This window comes from Saccostrea echinata, unplaced genomic scaffold (genome assembly GCF_033153115.1).
Source record: "Saccostrea echinata isolate AGI-Se365-2 ecotype Australia unplaced genomic scaffold, CSIRO_AGI_Sech_v1 ptg000016l, whole genome shotgun sequence".
NCBI lineage: Eukaryota > Metazoa > Mollusca > Bivalvia > Ostreida > Ostreidae > Saccostrea > Saccostrea echinata.
Genome location: NW_026889765.1, coordinates 10,468,951 through 10,488,351, shown reverse-complemented (window position 1 = coordinate 10,488,351; position 19,401 = coordinate 10,468,951). Strand labels below are relative to the sequence as shown.

General features: G+C 34.3%; 3 protein-coding genes across 11 annotated transcripts in view; 2 read left to right on the top strand and 1 right to left on the bottom strand.

Annotated features, from left to right (window-relative positions):
- Positions 1-4,894, bottom strand: part of LOC133188423 (DNA-directed RNA polymerase I subunit RPA2-like) — a 30,344-nt gene extending 25,450 nt beyond the window's left edge. The window contains exons 1-8 of the mRNA XM_061323849.1: positions 4,773-4,894; positions 3,077-3,154; positions 2,378-2,437; positions 2,183-2,257; positions 1,787-1,906; positions 1,144-1,209; positions 855-929; positions 526-624 (exon numbers count right to left, since the gene is read on the bottom strand). Of these exons, the coding sequence (XP_061179833.1) occupies positions 526-624; positions 855-929; positions 1,144-1,209; positions 1,787-1,906; positions 2,183-2,257; positions 2,378-2,437; positions 3,077-3,154; positions 4,773-4,853 (654 nt within the window). The 5' untranslated portion in view covers positions 4,854-4,894. The remainder of the gene's footprint in view (positions 1-525; positions 625-854; positions 930-1,143; positions 1,210-1,786; positions 1,907-2,182; positions 2,258-2,377; positions 2,438-3,076; positions 3,155-4,772) is intronic.
- Positions 4,895-5,260: 366 nt separating this feature from the next.
- LOC133188433 (peptidoglycan recognition protein 1-like) lies at positions 5,261-13,684 on the top strand. 2 transcript variants are annotated; one of them, XM_061323861.1, is made up of 6 exons: positions 5,261-5,279; positions 8,280-8,479; positions 10,097-10,142; positions 11,297-11,560; positions 11,904-12,017; positions 13,307-13,684. In XM_061323861.1, the coding sequence occupies exons 2-6, from the start codon at positions 8,285-8,287 to the stop codon at positions 13,513-13,515; spliced, it is 828 nt and encodes a 275-aa protein (XP_061179845.1). In that variant the 5' UTR covers positions 5,261-5,279; positions 8,280-8,284; the 3' UTR covers positions 13,516-13,684. The 2 variants fall into 2 exon arrangements, with proteins under 2 accessions (XP_061179845.1, XP_061179844.1); XM_061323860.1 differs by lacking the exon at positions 5,261-5,279 and adding an exon at positions 7,314-7,332.
- Positions 13,685-17,994: 4,310 nt separating this feature from the next.
- LOC133188422 (protein boule-like) overlaps positions 17,995-19,401 on the top strand; it is a 49,827-nt gene continuing 48,420 nt past the window's right edge. For all 8 annotated transcript variants that reach the window (XM_061323847.1, XM_061323844.1, XM_061323846.1 and 5 more), the window contains exons 1-2: positions 17,995-18,127; positions 19,169-19,291. In XM_061323847.1, the coding sequence (XP_061179831.1) occupies positions 18,125-18,127; positions 19,169-19,291 (126 nt within the window). In that variant the 5' untranslated portion in view covers positions 17,995-18,124. The remainder of the gene's footprint in view (positions 18,128-19,168; positions 19,292-19,401) is intronic.

The following is a 19,401-nucleotide window of genomic DNA, read 5'->3' as shown; positions in this document are numbered from 1 at the left end:
TGTTGTCTGACCCCTCCCTGTATTTGACCTTACCACTCCAATGTGGTCCCACCCCTCCCTGTATTTGACTTTACCTCTCCAATGTTGTCCCACCCCTCCCTGTTTTTAACCTTACCACTCCAATGTGGTCCCATCCCTCTCTGTTTTTGACCTTACAACTCCAATGTTGTCCCACCCCTCCCTGTATTTGACCTCACCACTCCAATGTTGTCTGACCCTTCCCTGTATTTGACCTTACCACTCCAGTGTTTTCCCACCCCTCCCTGTATTTGACCTCACTACTCCAATAATGTCCCACCCCTCCCTGTTTTTTTACCTTACCACCCAAATGTTGTCCTAACCTCCCTGTTTTTGACCTAACCACCCAAATGTTGTCCTACCCCTCCCTGTTTTTGACCTTACCACTCCAATGTTGTCCCACCCCTCCATGTATTTGACTTTACCTCTTCAATGTTTTCCCACCCCTCCCTGTATTTGACCTCACTACTCCAAAGTTGTCCAACCCCTCCCTGTTTTTGACCTTACCACTCCAATGTTGTCCTCCCCCACACTGCGTAGTGACACACCAAACTCTGTGTACTGCTTGCCCCTGTTCTTCCAGGAGGGCCTTATCATACACATGGGCTGTGAACAAAGATTGCTTGTTAAAACTGATAAAAAACAATTCTTCACTTTGATGTACACATACAAATAAATGTTTTAATAATACATGTACATTTTGCTCATGTGTATTTTACTGATGCTGCCATTATAGTCTGAGGTAGAACTTTTTAGCAGTCAATGAATTTACATTATGCTGTGTTATATTTTTTTATTCATGAACTAAAATTTGTTTTCATCTATTAACCACTTACAAAGTTCCTCCTGGGCATGATCAACATTCGGATGATTTTCTCGAGACCATTACATATGAAGTATCCCCCCATCTCCTATAAAACAGCATTTACATGTACATCACCCGCATGAATGACTATATAAATCAAAAAATTCTTCATGAATATATCTTAAATCATATCATTAAATCATTAAGAACACATTCTTAAAATTTTAGTTCCAAACATGCATGTACCACTGTCTTTATATATTATTGATATAATGTTCTTGATCAAACTTTGTCTTCCTGGCTTGAGTTATTTCCCTTACCTCAGCCTCTTCACCTCTCCGTACCAACTCTTTGGGACTAAGGCCTTTGAGGTTACAAATATCGGACTTTGAAAATAAAAGAACTTATTGAATAAAACTGTGAAGATCATTAAATGTGGGTCTCTTATCATATTATGAGGCAAAGGGCTTTTGAAACAGATATTCTAATCTTTCTTCATATGCTCACCATTAAATCTAAATGTGGTCCAATCTAATCTAGAAGGCCGTGATTTAAAACTATAACCTACACTGTAAGAGGATGCTTGCATATTAATTTGAAAATTTCTGGCTCTGAAATGTTTTTTGAAAATATTTTTTTTTACAAATTTGTTGAACCTCTTTTGTTACCAGATCTTTGCTGTGAGTCCAGCCATTGCACAATAATAAACTTACATGCAGATGTTTGCAATCTTTTAAAAGCTATGTTACAGTAGTTCTTTGGAAGACAATATTCTTGAAGATTTTTGCCTAAATATATGTCTGCATAAAAAATTTTGGCCCATTTGTGTGTATCCTCATCAAGGGGGTCCACATCAAATCTAACATCTGTCAGACTTGGAAATTTTTTGACAAGCATAAAAAAAAGCATAATCCCCTTATATCCACTCATAAATAAAGGGTAATTTGATATAATATGTCTGACCTTGACCATAATTGGGACGTCTGCTATCTTTTTTTCCACTGTGTCCTGGACTCGCCCATTCAGCTTCCACAGCATACCAATGTTCAGACTCCCTAAGTAGGAAGTGACTCTCTCTCGACACTGAAATTATTGGACGCCACAGTAAGGGAACTATTTGAGATGATAATCATTCAAGAGCTACATTGCACATTTAAGGACTATAAAGGTGACCAATGATTTTTTTTTCCTTTGGTGAAAATCTTTTAAAATAAATGACCAATCCTTTTCATTTATTTTCTTTATGGAGTTCCTAATCAATCTATGGCTAAAATCTTAAGAAATTCATAAAATGTGTCTTATTCCCTTTTTCATATTTATGCAACAGGATAACTTTGGCTGTGTGCATCAGAAACTCACCTCAGCTGGGTAGACTTTTAATGTCTGGGCAAATTTGTTGCCTGAATCCACTGTTGGACATGATATTGTTGCATCCTACCGAAATGAATGTTTAATGCAATCATGCAATATTATACATAACATTATTATTTCAATACAAAAGAACAGATTGCGAAAGAACAATGCATTTTCTTGGATGTTTTATCAAATTCTTACCAGCATTTTAAGTGTGACCCTGTCTCCATTTGGCAAGGCAAACTCCACAAGTGGAATTGTCTGAAATAAGAAACATGTCAAAAATTAATGTGGTAAGCAAACAGAAACCAAAAATCTGATGACCATATTGGTGTATGCACTATGCACCAATATTTTGATTATTAAATATACATGTATTAATATTCAGGAGTAAGTCAGGTTCCCAGAGTGCCAAATATAATAATTTTTTCTACATATGCAGGTATACTATGTACTTTTTTTTAACCTTCTCCCAGTCAAAAAAAAAACAAACTTATTTCTATACAAAAAAAATTAGCTACATACATAATTAAGGACATACGCAACGTACCTTACCTACTGATAATTTTTCAAGATATTCTTAATTTAAGATTATAGTGCCATCAGATGTTTGTAGACAAAAAATCAGCATGCATTACCAGGGGTTTTGAAAAGTTATCAATTGATGAAAATTCTTGTATAATTCAAAGAAAAATATACAAAAATTACTAAACATATATTCTAGATGTTTTGTTCATCCAAACTTGTTTTAGAAGAAGTGTACAACAGCATATATAAACCTTAAAATGCAGCACACAGTTCCTTTGAGTATTGGAACTCTTCAACTCCAGGGAAAAAGACAATAAAGTTCAAACTACATTGCGTATGTCCTTAATGAGAGTTTAATGAATTCAGACATACCTGTACTGCTCTGGTTAATCCGCCATGTACCAGTGCATTGAATGAATCTATGTGAGGTTTTGTTAGATCTTGAAGTGGCTGAAATTTCAAATAATAGCTGTACATATTTTATCAATTTATTTCAAAAACACATTCTCATCTACTGTACAACATACTGTTGATTTAAATCTTGTCACAAATGATGGAAAGCAGGGAAGAACCTTTGTATCAATTGTTATTTATAATATAAGGTTGATCGAACAATTAAGGCATTAACAACTTTGAATGAAAATATTTTTTTTGACTCTATATAGTCCAATGAAAAGAAATGTAGTTGACAAACTATTCTTTAAAACAGTGGTATACACATTTATTAAACAGACAGTGATTTCTACCCTTAATAAAAAATAATCATCCCTTGTTGCATATATTCTTAAAGGATCAGTTTTTTCCCCATTTTTTGGCCCAAGCTATATGTATGATGTATTAAGATTCAAGATCATATTGTGACTTAAACAATTCTAATGTTTGATTGCAAGATAGGCCAAGGATTTGTCAGGAGTTGATTGAATCAGAAATACTTGACTACCGAAGATGGTTTTATGTTGTTATTAGTGAAAGAAGCAAGATGACCCCAGTCATGTAGAATTCTATACAGTTTTAACTTCATGATGTTTTGTCTTATTTTAATGGTAGTTATACCTCTGACCGTTACATGATAAATCTGTGATGTCACGGCAAAATTTCAGAAATATGCATTTTTATATTGAACTCGTAGCAAGCGCAGTGAGCTCTAACAACAACGCCTGGGCAAAGAGAAAAATCAGACTTTGCATATTGAAAATTATTTTTTTTCCACAGTAACCTCTGGATTGACCCAAAATCCTTAGTGAATTGTATCTTGCCGCAAACTACGTCCTTGTGGTACCTACAAAAGCTTACCAAAACAGAAACTTGCCTTGATTTAATGGATATTGCAGATAAATAGTAGACTAAGCATTCTTTGCTAAAATTTGCACTTTTCAGACTTTGTTATGGTAATGCAACTAACATATATATATATAATGTCATGTGACATCAGAGTCTAGGCATTCCAAATGTCACATGCAGTTTGAAGAGGCAGATCTAAATTAAAATTGAATAAGTATCTGCGCTAACCCTCACAGTCGCACTGTCAACATATTACTGCTTGTACTGAAAACTTATTCATTTGTGAGTCTTTGCCAATTCAGGGCATTTAACAGGTTGGGACCAATTGGCAAAATGGGATATAATAGCCTGTTTGGTGTATAATATCCCAAATGGGATAAAAATTTACAGTGCATAAATGGAAAATTTTATTATGGATATAATTATTGTCAATATACAAAAATAATGTAAATATACATTGGCAAAAAAGTTTTCCTATTACCCTAGCGATTATGAGATTGATCCCCAAGAATTTTAGGATCTTCCGACGGATCAGTCTTCTTAATGAGAAAATAAGATCTCCATTTTTTGCATTGTTATTTATGCCTATATCCCGTTTGGGCAATGTGTCCCAGACTGCTTAAGTGTTGCCTGAACATACTCAAGTAAATGCATATGAAAAGATAATGTAGAAAAGTCTTCAAAAAAAAAAAAAAAAAAAACTCCCTCGTCTTGTCTCGAAGGTTGAAATTCAGGGACAATAAAGTCGACAGCTACTTTTCTCTGCTGAAATGAATGTCACACCCACCTGATGTTGTTTAGGATTTAATTTTCCATAAGTCTTCCCTGTTAAATTCTTCAGAGAAGGTTCTTTTAAGTGTGTTGACATTTTGACTCCCGCACGTGTATTTTTCTAAATCATAATCTAATTGTAACTTTCTCTCTCTAGATACCTTCCTTTATAAAAAGCGTTTTAGCGATGCTAATTTTTACAGAAAACTAAAGATAAAACCTGTTCAAAGAGAGATGTTGTTTTCCGAATAATTATATCATTTGACGTTTTGCTGGGAAAATGAGGAAGTCCTAATTTTTGAAAACGTAGTTTAAATATAAACCAGGAATAAAATTATAGAAAGAAAACTTGTCTCTCATTTAGTTTGTATGCTTTTTCCATACACACTTGGTAAGCACAATTAGCACATGCCTAGCTCCTGCATGGCAAACTTTTGTATATTTACGCCTCTTCTATCATCTGTTTGTTTTAATTGTTCGTATATGATATCTTTTTACAACCGACCGGGAGGAAGCCGAAACAGTAAGGATTTTAATTCTTATCAGTTGCACATATATGCATACACTTTTAACAGCATAAAACTGTAAGTTTAAGCTGTTAAAAAGCTTATAAAGACTAAGGTGCTAATAAAATGAACAAGAAAAAATGCTAGTATACAGAAATACACATTTCTGAAAGTATTGTAGAATAATGGAATTCTTTTTATTTCTACATTATCGCTGTAATTTACATGTAGAAACCTCTACCCGTCATCATCATCTGCATGGGTGCTTGAGGACAGAGCATGGATACCCAATCTTTTCGGGGGGGGGGGGGGGGGCTGGCAAATTTTGTCGAGTCATATTATGCCCTCGCAGGACAGAATTTTTTATTTCCAATATGACCACAGAGAAATTATTCTCTTCCCTGGAAAATGTTGACAAGGAAATAAAAAATGAAAATGACCACCCTGTCAAGGTCAGATTATTTATTTTCTTCAACGACGAGGACAGCATATTTACTTATTTTCAACATTTCTGGGACAGATTACTAGTATATATTTCCAAAATGTGTTAACCCCTCACTCTTTTGAATCAGTGGTCGTTCCCTAAAAATCTTAAATAATGCAGAGCACTTGACATCAATTCACACTCCTCCAAAGTGCGCTACTGTAAATTATATACTGTCAAAATATCCATTCTTATATAATGCCATCTACTGCATGGTGTCACGGTGTTCTTTGCTTTTATGAACTTGACAGAAGGTCACAGAACAGAAGGGCTTAGACATTAGTAAGGTGTCTATCCTCTGTCTAGCTGTCTCTATAGTCTGTTCCACTGCAACCTCCCCCCCCCCCTCCGATTTTGAGACAAACAAATTATTTTGATTTGTCTTTCAAAAAGAAACAAATCGCACACACAAACTAAATACAAACAAATGGTATGAGATTACATGTGTTATTGAAGGTAACATATTTTGTGTTTTACACTCCAGGCAGATAGACAATATGATTTTTCAAGCCAACGAACACAGAATAAACAGGTCTTCTTTTATGCCCACTACACTACGTACATTACTATGTACAAGTTTACTTTACCAATGGAGTTCTTGAAAGAAAACGCATGTAATAAAGAGGTTAAATATTTCAAGATCACGTTAATCATTTTTATAAATCTTTATAATAATTTTTTATTGATTATAAGTTAACAGCAATTAACCAAAAATAATTTACATGAAAATATCGATGTATGGAATTTTTTTTTGAATTCTTTTGTGGCGATATCACCATGCATCTTTTGTGGACAATATAAGACAGTACTTTTATATAGGGGGCATACACTAATCGACTTAGAGGGTTCATCGATCTGCGTCTTTGACACAAATGTTCAGTGTGACATACTTCTATTTAAAATGAGATAAGGCAGTGTTATTTCTATGGAGAAATAGTATTGTCATATGACAAAAAATCAATGAAAAGTCGAAAGGGGAAGACAGATTGCTTCAATATTCTTTGCCATCTAAAGGCTTTCAAATAATATAGTATTAATGCGTTTCTTTCCCATGTAAAGCATTGCAAATTAAAAAAAAAAAAGGGGGAGGGGCATTTATGTTAATTACAGATTGAACACGAGCTTCTGGGTTTGCATATACGAGCCAATATAACTACATACTCAAGCATATACTCCTCAAATGGAAGTCATGGGTAATTTTACCTATACAGTAAACAAGACCCTTTTAACTCAGTATTATGAAATCATTTATTCTGTTCAAAATACACCATCTTTTCATTTTATAGTTTTGCTTGCAGCAAAATTGCATGAAATGAAATTTGCTTTGAAACAATGGAGGATAAAGCTACATTCATTATTATACAATATTAAAATCTAAAGAGCCAAAAGCTTTCTCTTTTTTTTCACCGAAATTCAATTCTATGAAAATTGTCCTATCTTTAGAGTTATGCAGCTGAAACATTTCTTTTTATGGTATGTTAAATCAGAGACATAAATATGGCAAGTTTGCCCCATCTCTCCACCATACCTATTGTTCATATTGTCAATGTGATAACCATCTCACTTAATTGTACAGAAAAAAGACGGTGAGTATAGTTTGGTCCTCTCTCTCTTTCTCTGGTAGACAATTTTTCTTTTTGTCGGTATATAGTCCATTCATTCTTGCTATACAAATCCATATAGTAGCTCAAAGATGTATTTCTTTAATTTTATAACAAAAATTTTGCATATCTAGCCATATAAAACAAAAAGAAGATGAAAGTGTGTATTTTTCATAATTTTCAAGCACCATAACATACACTCAATATTATACATGGTTCCATCTGAAAAATGCATGTAGTTGTCTGTTTAACCATCTTGTACATATATGTTCACGTATAGGCTATGCATACAGGCGAATCAAATTCGGTTATGAAAACTAAGTTGTCAAGGTCGTTGGACCATGGACTCGTGCTATCTGTTATAGGTATAAAGACGTAATCATTCGATGTAAAAAAAAAAATATACATGCACACATGCACATGTATATCTGCAGTTGATGTATATAACACCAGTTTAAGGGTGGATCCAGAATTGTATCCTGTTGGGAATGGGGGTTGCAAATTGCATACATACTTAAAATATCTGACTTGGAAATTTTGTTTAAGCAAACAAAAAATTAAATAAACAAAAAATAAAAATACAACAAACAAAACAAAGCAAAAATAGTGTGCAAAAGCGAAAAACTTTTCGCTGACTTGGATTGGGAGGCTGGGTTTGGATACTTATGAACATTAAGCTTTTCCTTCCTATCAATTTACAAGGGTCCGTATTTTTCAGGGATGGGCTCCAGCGTCATTTTTGTTTACTTTACTATATCAATTTAATAACTGAAAATTCAATTGCATGGTTGCAGTCTCCCCGGTCCTGCTACTGTAGTTTCTTACACATGTGAATCCTGCATTTATTTTGATGGATAAATAATTGTTGTCAAAACATACATGCCACACCAAATTTGGTTTTAAACAGCATGTTTTTTTTTTATTTATTCCAGAAAAAATGTGGATATTAATGATATTTACTATTTTTACCGTAATTCAAAACTCGCATGCAAGAGACTGCGCTTGCGCACTGACAAGAGAACAGATCCTGAACAGTGATGCAGGTTTCGTAGGAACAGCGGTGATCGGGGAGTGTTTCCAGATCCTTCCCCACACTAACGCCACCTGGCAGCATATACAGTACCACCACCAGGTATATGTAAACAAAACTCACACTCAGGAATGTACACTGTACATGTATCATGTTTACTTAAGGTTCATCGATACTCTGATAAGAGAGATAACTCTAAATGACATACATGACTATTATTCCTTTATAGATTTTGTCAAGTTGAAATGTCTTTTTTTGTTAAAGCCTCGCAAGCTATGGTATAATTGTTTGTATTTTACTTATAAAATGCATTTCTTTCGGAAAGTCATAAAAGTTAAAGCAACATATTATATGAGTGAGCAGCGGGTTTATGAACCTTAAGATCTGCATGACGACACGTTCCTCAAATATCTATTTTGCATCTCTACATGATATACCAAAATCTTTTATGATTATTAATATCTTCTGATTTCTAAACCGTTTTTAAAATTTCTGGAAAATTACATGAACCAAAAATTGTGATATAAACAATTCAAGTAATTTCTTGTAGGATTATATAGGAAAAATGATCCTCCCGAATCTTGCGAAAATGCTTGGTAAAGTATTACCCCAATTTTTTCATGAGGAAGTTTCTTAAAGAAGGAGAACTTCAATATCAAATTCCTGGGGGAAAAAAATATATATATATTTTAGGAAGTTTCGTCTGACCTTAAGCTTTATATTTTTTTTATTCATTCATATACTTATGTATCAAGTATCAAGTTCTTTATTTCTTTGCGTCATACGACACATCAGATTACATATATAAACATACATACAATATTGTAAAATATAACAATATGAGAGTGAGCATAATCAATAAATAGCAAGTAAACTATGTAGGACGTGTTTTCTATCAGGCAACTGTAATTATAAAACACTAAAAATTTACAAATGTTTCAGTCTTCTAGTGGAAGCTTGATATAAATATTTTCCAAGGTTACAAAGTTCCATTATATTTTGTACACTTAGAAGTTGAATTAATTTCCAAACACTGGATTTCTTATAATAATACTTTTTCAAATACTCAGATCTAAGGTCATGATAAAAAAGACATTGTAAAATAAAATGAAATTCGTCTTCGATAACATTCAAAGAGCACATTTTACATAATCTGTTTTTTCTAATTTCATTAACATATCTACCAGTTTCAACATTTAGATTATGTGCAGATAGTCTAATTCTAGCAATTTGTATTTTGTACATATAATTAATAGGTTTACGCAAGTAATATTGTATACCAAAATTATCAACCAAATGTTGGTACTTAAAGGGAATAGGTGTATATTTTGCGGTGGCGTAAGAAAACTTGTGCGTCTGTTATCCCATGCATGTTGGTTGCAAGCGCATAGAAAACCAAAGTTTGGGGCATTATCATAAAACTTGATATGAACTCGGTCTTGGTTATCTGATCCATTATATAAATTTCGCAGAATGTTTAGAAAAATTTGAATGATAAAAATGAATGTGCCGGTTTGCCTGTCACATTTATAACAATTATAACAGTGGGCGGTGACAACAGTAACGTATGCACTTACAAATCAATGCATATATATAGTTTCCGTAGGAAGAGTATAAATCGATGCATGTCATTTACTTGTAGTTGTTGGTCAGCAAAACTTGAAATTATACACTAACGGTGAAAATGTTCTACAAACAAAAAATCTTGTTATTTTGTAGAGTGCCTGGATATCCATCTCATCTGTAGAAATCCGAGACTGTGACAGTGAGTAGTTTTTCCTCGACAGGTTTTACTTTAATATTAGTTTTTATTGCCTCGCTATAAACAATACATTGTGAGTGCATTTCTGATAAAAAGTAGTTGTTGAGTAGCAGTTGGATTTGGACTTAAATTAAAAGAAGCATCCCTGTAGAAAGACAAATCCAGCATTAACTATCCAATCCCCATTCTTTAAAACTTAGCATTCTTCTATGTTTTTGTTCATCTTGTGTTCAACAATATTCCTGTTAGAAGGAGCTGAGGCATTTTCACGTGTTTCGATCAATATACATGTACACTGAGTTGTGTGTGTATGTGTGTTTAAAGCTTAGGTTTTTGTCTTTGAACATATTTGTGTATCTACGTCAGAATTAATTTTACTCCTTTAATTTTTAAAGGACAGATGATACAAACTTAATTTTTTTCAAAAATCCTCAAAAACAAAAAATGAATCTATGTCAATAGAATTACATGTAAAATGAATAAGTTTCGTCACATAAAGTTAAAAATTCAATTTTTAATCAAAGTTTCTCAATAATGTCCTATAAATTCAACTGAAAAAAATGTATAGATTTAAAAAGGTGATGGCAAAAAGGAAGAAATTTTAACATCATAGAAGTCTACAATTTCTTAATATTTTAGAGATTTGATATACAGTGTATGCAACATTTACGACCAAAATAAGTCCAAAACTATATACCGATCCATTCATCCATCTTTTGTTTTTATCAGATGTCATTAACCCAAATTTTATTGAAAACTCTTCTTACATTTGCAAATGTGTATAGGTAGGTCCGTGTTAAAACAGAGGGGAAAAATTTAAATATACTAGTATATATATGTTTAAAATTGTCGAAATTTAATTCAATGAAAAAGATTGACAAAGATGTGGACCTCTATAACAGAGAGCAAAGTAGAATACGTCAATTTCTTCATACTTGCTGCAGTTTCAGTTACTTGAAAAATATTTGTCTGAAATTGAATCAGATTCATCTCAAAATCTAATCAGTTCATTTTATTCTTTGCAATGGGGCATCACCGGGATTGCCCTTTGCAACGAAACTTTTGTTTAGATCAAAATACTTTCTCTGCACTCTTTCAACAAAAAAATCACGCAACAAAATTAATTATGATCTGTAAAATAATTTTCACTTGCACAGGTACGGTTCCAACAACCACACCCGGTTCCGTCGACCCTACTGCAGTAAGGCCGTCCCCCCAATTACCTGGGTGTCCACCCATCATCACACGCGCTGATTGGGGCGCGATGCCACCTTCACACTCCATGACGCTGTTGACAGAAAAACCAAAATTAGTAATTATACATCATGGAGCAACCAGTCCATGTTCCACACAAAACGAGTGCTCAAAGCGAGTGCGCTCATATCAGACCTTTCACATGTCCGCACCACCTGCTGGACGAGGTAAGAAGTTGACCCCCCCTATAAGTTTTGCATTTATAATCGTGAAAGCTGTTCGCGTTTTAATTAATCCTACCCAAAGTATTGACCTAATTTTTTGTCAACTGAATCGATAGGGGGCGAGTTTTTTTCATGATACTCTGGTGATCGTCAAGGCCTATGGGCCACTTGTTTCTAGATGCATTGAAAAAAGAAAAAAAGATTAAAGTAGCTGTATACCAAATTTGAGCATCAATCAGCCTTTTGCATCAAGTGCGGAAAAAACGATGTTTATTTCTAGACCTGACGGAAAAGGCTGGTTGATTGTTTTATTATACCTTAGTGAACATATTCCTCTGCTAATTAGGCTGGTGGGATGTTGGATACAACTTCATGGTGGGAGAGGACGGTAACGTGTATGAAGGGCGTGGCTGGGATCAGGTGGGCGCTCATGCTTATGGCTACAACTCCGTGAGTTTAGGTAAGAAATCCTTACTTATAGCTATAAAACCCACAGCTGCATGTGTATAAGTATGCTTTTTTGGGGTTCACAGTCTGTTTTTACTCCTGAATACTTTATTTTTTGTCTTCATTTCTAATTCCCAAATACGCAGTGGTAATGTTAATTAAATCGGACTTGTCAGTATCTTCCACTAGCAGTTCAATTAAAGGAGTTATTCTTGTTAAATTTTCCCCCCCCTGTAGCTCTAGTATAAGTATGTCATCAGCAAAAATGAACTGTAGATTGTTAAAAAATGTTTAGTTTTCTTTTTACCTCCTTCTGATCTCACACTAGACTAAAGGTATTAAGAGATTTGGGGATATACCAGGTAAGTCTTCCCTGCCTTACACCAATTTGTCTGACAGTCTATACGTCAGAGTGACTAACACAGCATTCATGAAGTTTTTCTTTCTTTCTTGTGGTGCTTCTTGTAAATGGTCTGAATAGCATACACAAACTATCTTCACTAAGGCTTTACTGAATGAATAGTATGAAAATTATGATGTTCTTAATTGTTCAAAATCTCCCAAACGCTCCTTAATATAAGGGTATAATTAGAGGGATATTTGTTACTTTCAGTATACGTGTATATTCAAATTAATAATGCTTATGGAATGAGTTTAAAAGATGATAAGAACAAACGAAATGAACTATAGATGAAATATATGGACAGAATTAAGTGTTCAGTGTTAATTAAAAGAGTTACCTTCCCTTGAAAAAATGTGTAAAAAAATGTTAATTTCTATCAAATTTGCAAGGTGGTCTATGCATTTTAATTCATAATATTATAAACATTTTTATGGATCTCTTCACCAAATGCTTTTATTCCAAATATTAATTTCTTTATACTTCTATACTTCTCCCATTGACTTCTATATTAAATTAATTAGGTCATATTTATCCATTTTGAGGTTTTGAAAAAAGTCTCTGGGTAAAGTTGTTTCTTTTGCTTTGATCTGTGGAATATTACACATTTTCCTTTGAACTGACTCTTAGTTAAGAAAATTATTTTGTGTTATTTATGCATCGTATACCCTTTAAGTATATCCAACGTGTAAAGTTCCTGCGAATAAATGCATCGATATGGCTTTGGGTGTTTTATTACGACTTTTACAACTGATCTTTAACTTTTTGGAGGGGTGTGGATGGGAATTCTCAGACAATATAATTATATATGTTTAGTAAATCCGATCACAAATTAAGCAATTTTATTTACGAAAAAAGTTCCAGGGTGGATGTGCTTTTCTTCATTTGACTATGTTTTGTAGGCATTTCTTTTATCGGTGACTTCAGGGAAAGACTCCCTAATCCAAATGCCATCCGCGCTGCACAGGCACTGATAAGATGTGGTTTGGATAACGGAAAGATAACCGGGAACTACAAACTTAGAGGCCATCGTGACGTAGGCAATACTGAGTGTCCAGGACAGACACTTTATGACTATATTCAGACATGGCCTCATTACAACATTCACTGACTATACAAAAAATTAGCAGAAAAAGCATCAAATACATGTAATGTAACTGAGGGTATATCAAATCATTTATTTTGTCAGTCAAAATAAACATATTTGATTCTAATTAGTATTGTGTAGCTGCAAAAGCATTTAAAGTCATTAAAGTCTTCCGACTTAGGAAAACCTGAAATTGTTTTTGTTTTTCTTATAACTGCATGGTATTTTTATTTATGGGTTTCGTCTTCTTCAAATACAGTGTATTAGACACATTTTGTTTAGAGATAGCGGATTTTTTTTCAAGATTTCACTGGCGATTCCAGGATTTTGTATATGTGTGTGTGTGGGGGGGGGGGCTAAAAAAATTTTGAACCCTCCCCAAAGTTTAAGGAAGCTTATGGGACTTCATTATTTCTGTGTGCGAAATGGAATTAATCAAACACATGTATTAATGTTTCATTATTTTTCAAAAGTCAAAAGTCTCGCCTAAAATTCATTTAATGTAAGGAAAAAAATCTGACATATAAAATATATTTTTATAATTATGTTGTTTAATTTTTCAAATTCACTGAAATGGTGGTTAATCCGAAGTGGCGAAGTCCTTTGTTTAATGCTTTAAAAGATAAAACAAAAAAGTGCATTTGAATATATGTTCCCCCCTCCTCCGCCCTGTATATCCGCCAATGAATAAATTTGAAGGTCTTCATTAACGGAGCTTTGCAAGCAAAGGCTCGACTTCCACAAAGCAGATTCTTTTAGTTATAGTTTCAGTAAGTGAAAAATAAAAGCAAAACAATAGCAAGAACGCAAGAACCCATACCTGATAAATATTATTTCATTTCACATCATGTATTTATGGGTTTTTTTTTCATTGAACAAGGAACAATGAGGTGGGCGAAGGTCACCAGAAATGCGCCATTACTCTAGGCCAAAGGAGTTTTTTGTTAACGATACTTCCAATTTTAGAAATAATTTTTGTGCTTGAAAAAGACACATTTGCAACTTTAATTTGTTAAATTCTGTAAAAAAATAATTGCTTCTCAAGAAATTTCTTTCGATTGCCTCCCAGAAAAAAGATAATTAAACTTGCTTCCTGGACCCTTTCTTTAATTTGATAGAGCATAGTCTACGTGTAAGAGCAACTTCAGTGCACGTGCTTTCAGTACGCATTTAAAATATTTGATCCCGTACCCGAGTTTTTCGAATTTTAAGAATATACAGAAAGGCCGCAATTTTCAAACTTTGATTAATGATATTTAGGTAAATGTCACCAGTATTAATCGAACCATTACCTCAGGTCAGAAACCATTTTTAATGGAGTATTGGGGGAAGGTGCATAGTCGTGGACCCCTTATTTATTCCGCTGCATTTCATTTCCAGAATTCTGCGTTGCATTTCTTCAATTGAAAATTGATTGAAAACGATTGAAAAATCCAAAATGTAATCTAATATTAACCTTTTATAAACATTCATATATACTCATTGATACTAAAAGAAAACTTGTTGAGAAAAAGTCGAAGACCCTTGGGGTACGGAATAATTAATTATAAGGGGGGGGGGGGTCTGTCCCCAAGCACGTGTGCTATTAGTATCCGTGACTGTGATTTTTTTTTTATATAAGGTAAGTTTTAGGTTGTATTTTGGATTTTCCAATTGTAATATTTTGTATATCTGTCATATAGAAAAATCTTTTGAGAAAAAGTTGAAGAACCCTTGGCTACGGAGCGGGGGCGAGGTGCGGTTGGGGTCCCAAGGACCTGGAAAGTGTATGCAGAAAAAAAGGAATTGTAAGGGAGGGAGAAGCTTTTGCAGGCGTGGATCCAGGATTTTTTTTCCAGGGGGGTGGACCCCCAATTCAAAAAAAATCCAACCAACAGGAAATTCAATTTTGTTGTGAAAAGCAAAAAAAAAAAAAAAAAAAAAAAAAAAAAAAAAAAAAAAAAAAAAGGACAACCATACTTTTCAGTCAGTGGCACTATCACCTACCAAAAATTCCTTGACAAGCAAAAAAAAAAAAAAAAAGTCATCAGACATTTTTATTGAGGGGGCACGAGCATATACTATCTATGTTTTCTATAGTATATCGGGAAATTTGGGGGGAGGGGCGCACGGTTCCCCTCGGTTCCTACGACCATGTCCTATCAGCATAACAGGAGCCTTTTTACTATATGTACCTTTAATGACTCCACAAATTGCAATGGGGTCCCACCCCCTCTAGATCCACGTATGTTTTGTGGAAGAAACGGAAAATGAAAAAGCGACCGGGCCATGCGCTCTCACTTTTAAAGGGGGGGGGGGGTTGTGATCCTCTCAGTTGAATTTAAACTACTTACGTCTAATCTATATATATTTTTTTCATCCCATGCATACCCCAAAAATGTAGATTACATTACGGTCTAAATGAACAGCTAGTCTCTTGCTATAAAAATTCATTTCAGTACGAAATTGCAAATGAATGATTGAGCTATAATTTAAAGACTGAAAGGGTTAGAAAATAAATAAATAAATAAATAAATAAATAAATAAATAAATAAATAAATAAATAAGTAAATAAATAAATAAATAAATAAATAAATAAATAAGTCATGTGGATATAATTAACCAACGAGATCCCAATTGGCGGATCCAGATAGGGGTTCCGGGGGATGGAACCCCCCCCCCCCTTTATTTTTGCAGAGAAAGTTTTTTTCTGTAATAGATATTTTTACGTCTAATATGTTTGAATAAAATAAGTAGTTCAATCTCTGCCCTTTCTGCTCACTAGATATCAATCTCCTATGCAGAGTTGTCGTTCGTTTCTCTCTCAGACACGTGAATGTATGAGCCGATGGTAGAGAGTGACTAGATACACTGTAGATATATAGAGTATTGCGTATTTGCTTTTCTCCTTATACCTTCACTACCCCGGTCCAGGACCCCAGCCACCCATACCCTAAGCTAACGGCCAAAATTTGCCTCTCATTTGATATAAAAGACAAAACACAGTTAAAATTGTAATACTTTGCAGTTAAAAACATTTAATGATGGTTCGTTGAATCTAGCATTAATTTTGATTCATAGCGTAGGCCTACATTGAGTCCACAAGACGGTGCCAAAGGAGGACCTTCAGATATTTAAGTTTTTACTTCGGGAAACATTTAGACGTAAGTTTGCCTATCTGAGATTATTATATACAAGCTGCATCTCATACGAGTACATGGAATATAAAAATTTGGAAGATAGGCAAGCTTGTACTCTATATTTTCTTAAACAAAATATGCTGTAAAATTGATGAAAAATTGCGTAAAAATGAAAAAATTCGGAAACTGTCGTTGTTTTTTGACCTCTTATTTTTTCTGAGAATAATCTTCTGTTGTAGTTTTAATCTGTACATATGATTTAATTTGATGCTGCTTCCTTCCCACTATTTGTTGCCGGACGGTCCAAATACATACGCAAATTCCAGCATCTGAAAGAAAAAATGTACCGAAAAGTTAGAGAAAGGCCCCACCCCGGCCCACTACGAAATAGGATTTTAACGTTTGTTGCACATTTTTTTTTTTTGGCTTGTCAACTCTTTTCGGAGCCTTCCCCCTTCGAAAACCGTCGGTATGGGCCTGGTGTCTGTGGTGTGATTTTTGGGAGGCATCAACTTGGACCCCCCTTTTCAGAAACTGCTGGATCCGCCCCCTGATCTCAACGAATTTTTTCCTAGATGAGAGCAGAGAATGTGATGCATGGCAATTATCTATAATTGTATAAGTTAGCCAGATTCTTCTGCCCCTCCTTACAAGGAACGTAACATCGTTTTTGAAAGTGGGGGCCAGTCAGAGAAAAAAAATTCAACTTACCTGGAAAAACTAGACAAGCAAAAAAAAAAAAAAAAAAAAAAAAAGGAAAACTACCCTTACTTGACTATACTTCATCAAAAAGTGGGAAGAGGGCAACCGGCCTTTCAATGAACATTTTCAATAGTAAAAAGTTTTGTTTGGAAAAAAGTGGGGGGCCAGGCCCCCCTGATGCTACGTGCCTGTTACACCTTCCTTTATTTCTTCGGACTCCCTTTCCAAACTGCAGGTCTTATAATAAATGTAAGTCTAATATACAAAGAAATAAAATCTCACTTGTCCTTTAGTTTAAACAAAACAATTTAAATTGTAAAAAACTGAAATCAAAACATTAAACAATCTGTCTGCATTAGATTGAATATCAAAGTCATAAAATTGAGGGCTCTAGAGAGAGACAGAGAGCGCACATGTGCTACCTCGGGTAGAGTCATCAAACGTCACGAAGCTGGTGAACACTCGTCAGGCGGGAAGAAGTTCTCGGACCATACCAAACGCAGGGGTGTACTGGAAAAGAATAACTCGTCAACGTAAAATAATGATTGATTTCTTTTATTCATTTCACAATCTTCAATGAAATTGTTATAGAATATATGTAAAGATTTTTAGTGATATAATTCTTCTATATTTTAAAAGGAATGAATATTTCAACTCTACTCAAAGTATCCTGTTACCCCTATCCTTAGATAGGCCCGACAGTTCTCCGACTCATCAAAAGTTTCGGCTGCAAAGATCATCCTCGCTGTAGGATCTGTTATATTATTTATATATAGTCTGTTTTGTAGTAGGAGTGTTTTTGTCTCCCCAGAATGGTGAGTATAACAAATATGTATCATAGAACTAAATCAAGGTAAGTGATTTTGTGTGAAGTTATGCCTAGTTGATGAGAGATGATACGAAGAAACACGTCAAAAGCACACGGTAACCTTTTGTAGGAGTAACAGGCACAACAATGACTAAAATTAGCTCATCATGCACCGCATCAGGTTTCAATTCGGCACCATGTTTATGACAGGAAGATGTCTTGGGCAAGTTGCAGACGGCCAGCTTGGCCTTGAACATGTGAAAGCGCTTGCTCTTTGGTTTGGAGAATTAAAAAATGTCAAATTAGGCACTATTCTATTTTTAATTTGCATTGCCCCTTCAATCTACGTATTCATTTGTAAAACAATTCATTACTACAGACGATTATCATGCAACTATCTTAAAAGGTTTGGAAAAGCATTGAGAATGTTGCCAGATACGCTTTTTACGTGTCGATCATGACAGCCACCTGCAGTTCGAAATTTGCTGCTTATGCGATAACTTAATACAAGTCGAAATATTACAAGTGATGACAATATATCAATTCAGAGTCTGTGCTGTAAGTTTTGATATAGCCTAATGCTTTGAAAAATAGAATTTTTTGACTTGATGAAGTTAATGTCACAGGGTTTAATATCTGTTGCACACAGGTCTGGTAAAAGGACCCTATCCCAACTGAAAATTGACATTCTATTTTTCCACAATAAAGGGTAAAAAAATCCTCAAAGACATGAGATTGGGTGGTTTTTTTTTTTAGTGCTTTTAATCTTGAATTTTCAAATTATATAAAGAAGCATGTGCAAATGGGATAAGCGTACATGTATAAAATGTATGCTACAGAAAAACAAATGTTGTCAATATTTCTTGTGAATTTTGCCACTTATTTCAATTTAAAATTCCCAGTTGATATTGGCACAAAAGTTAATGACAAATTTTCCATGGCATGTAAATGTGAATTTGCATCTACATCATGCACTAAACTATTGATAGAAAAGTGGTTAAACTTCAGATTTAATATTTTTCAAGATTTGTGACATTTTTTGTTACAGTCTTCATCAGCTGATGTCTCCCCATCTGTAACTCCTTCATCAACACCCCTAGGCAGTACACACGCACCAAAATATGGCACCGTCATCCCCAATCGCATTTTTGTAGGTGGAATAGCAGCTAATGTAAGTCCACATCTTTGTTACATCTTGATTATCTGTTTAAAAAAAGTTGTTTGTTTGCCAGGTTTGTCTTCTGGAAATCTTCAATTCAATCTAAACATTGAAAGTAGTTA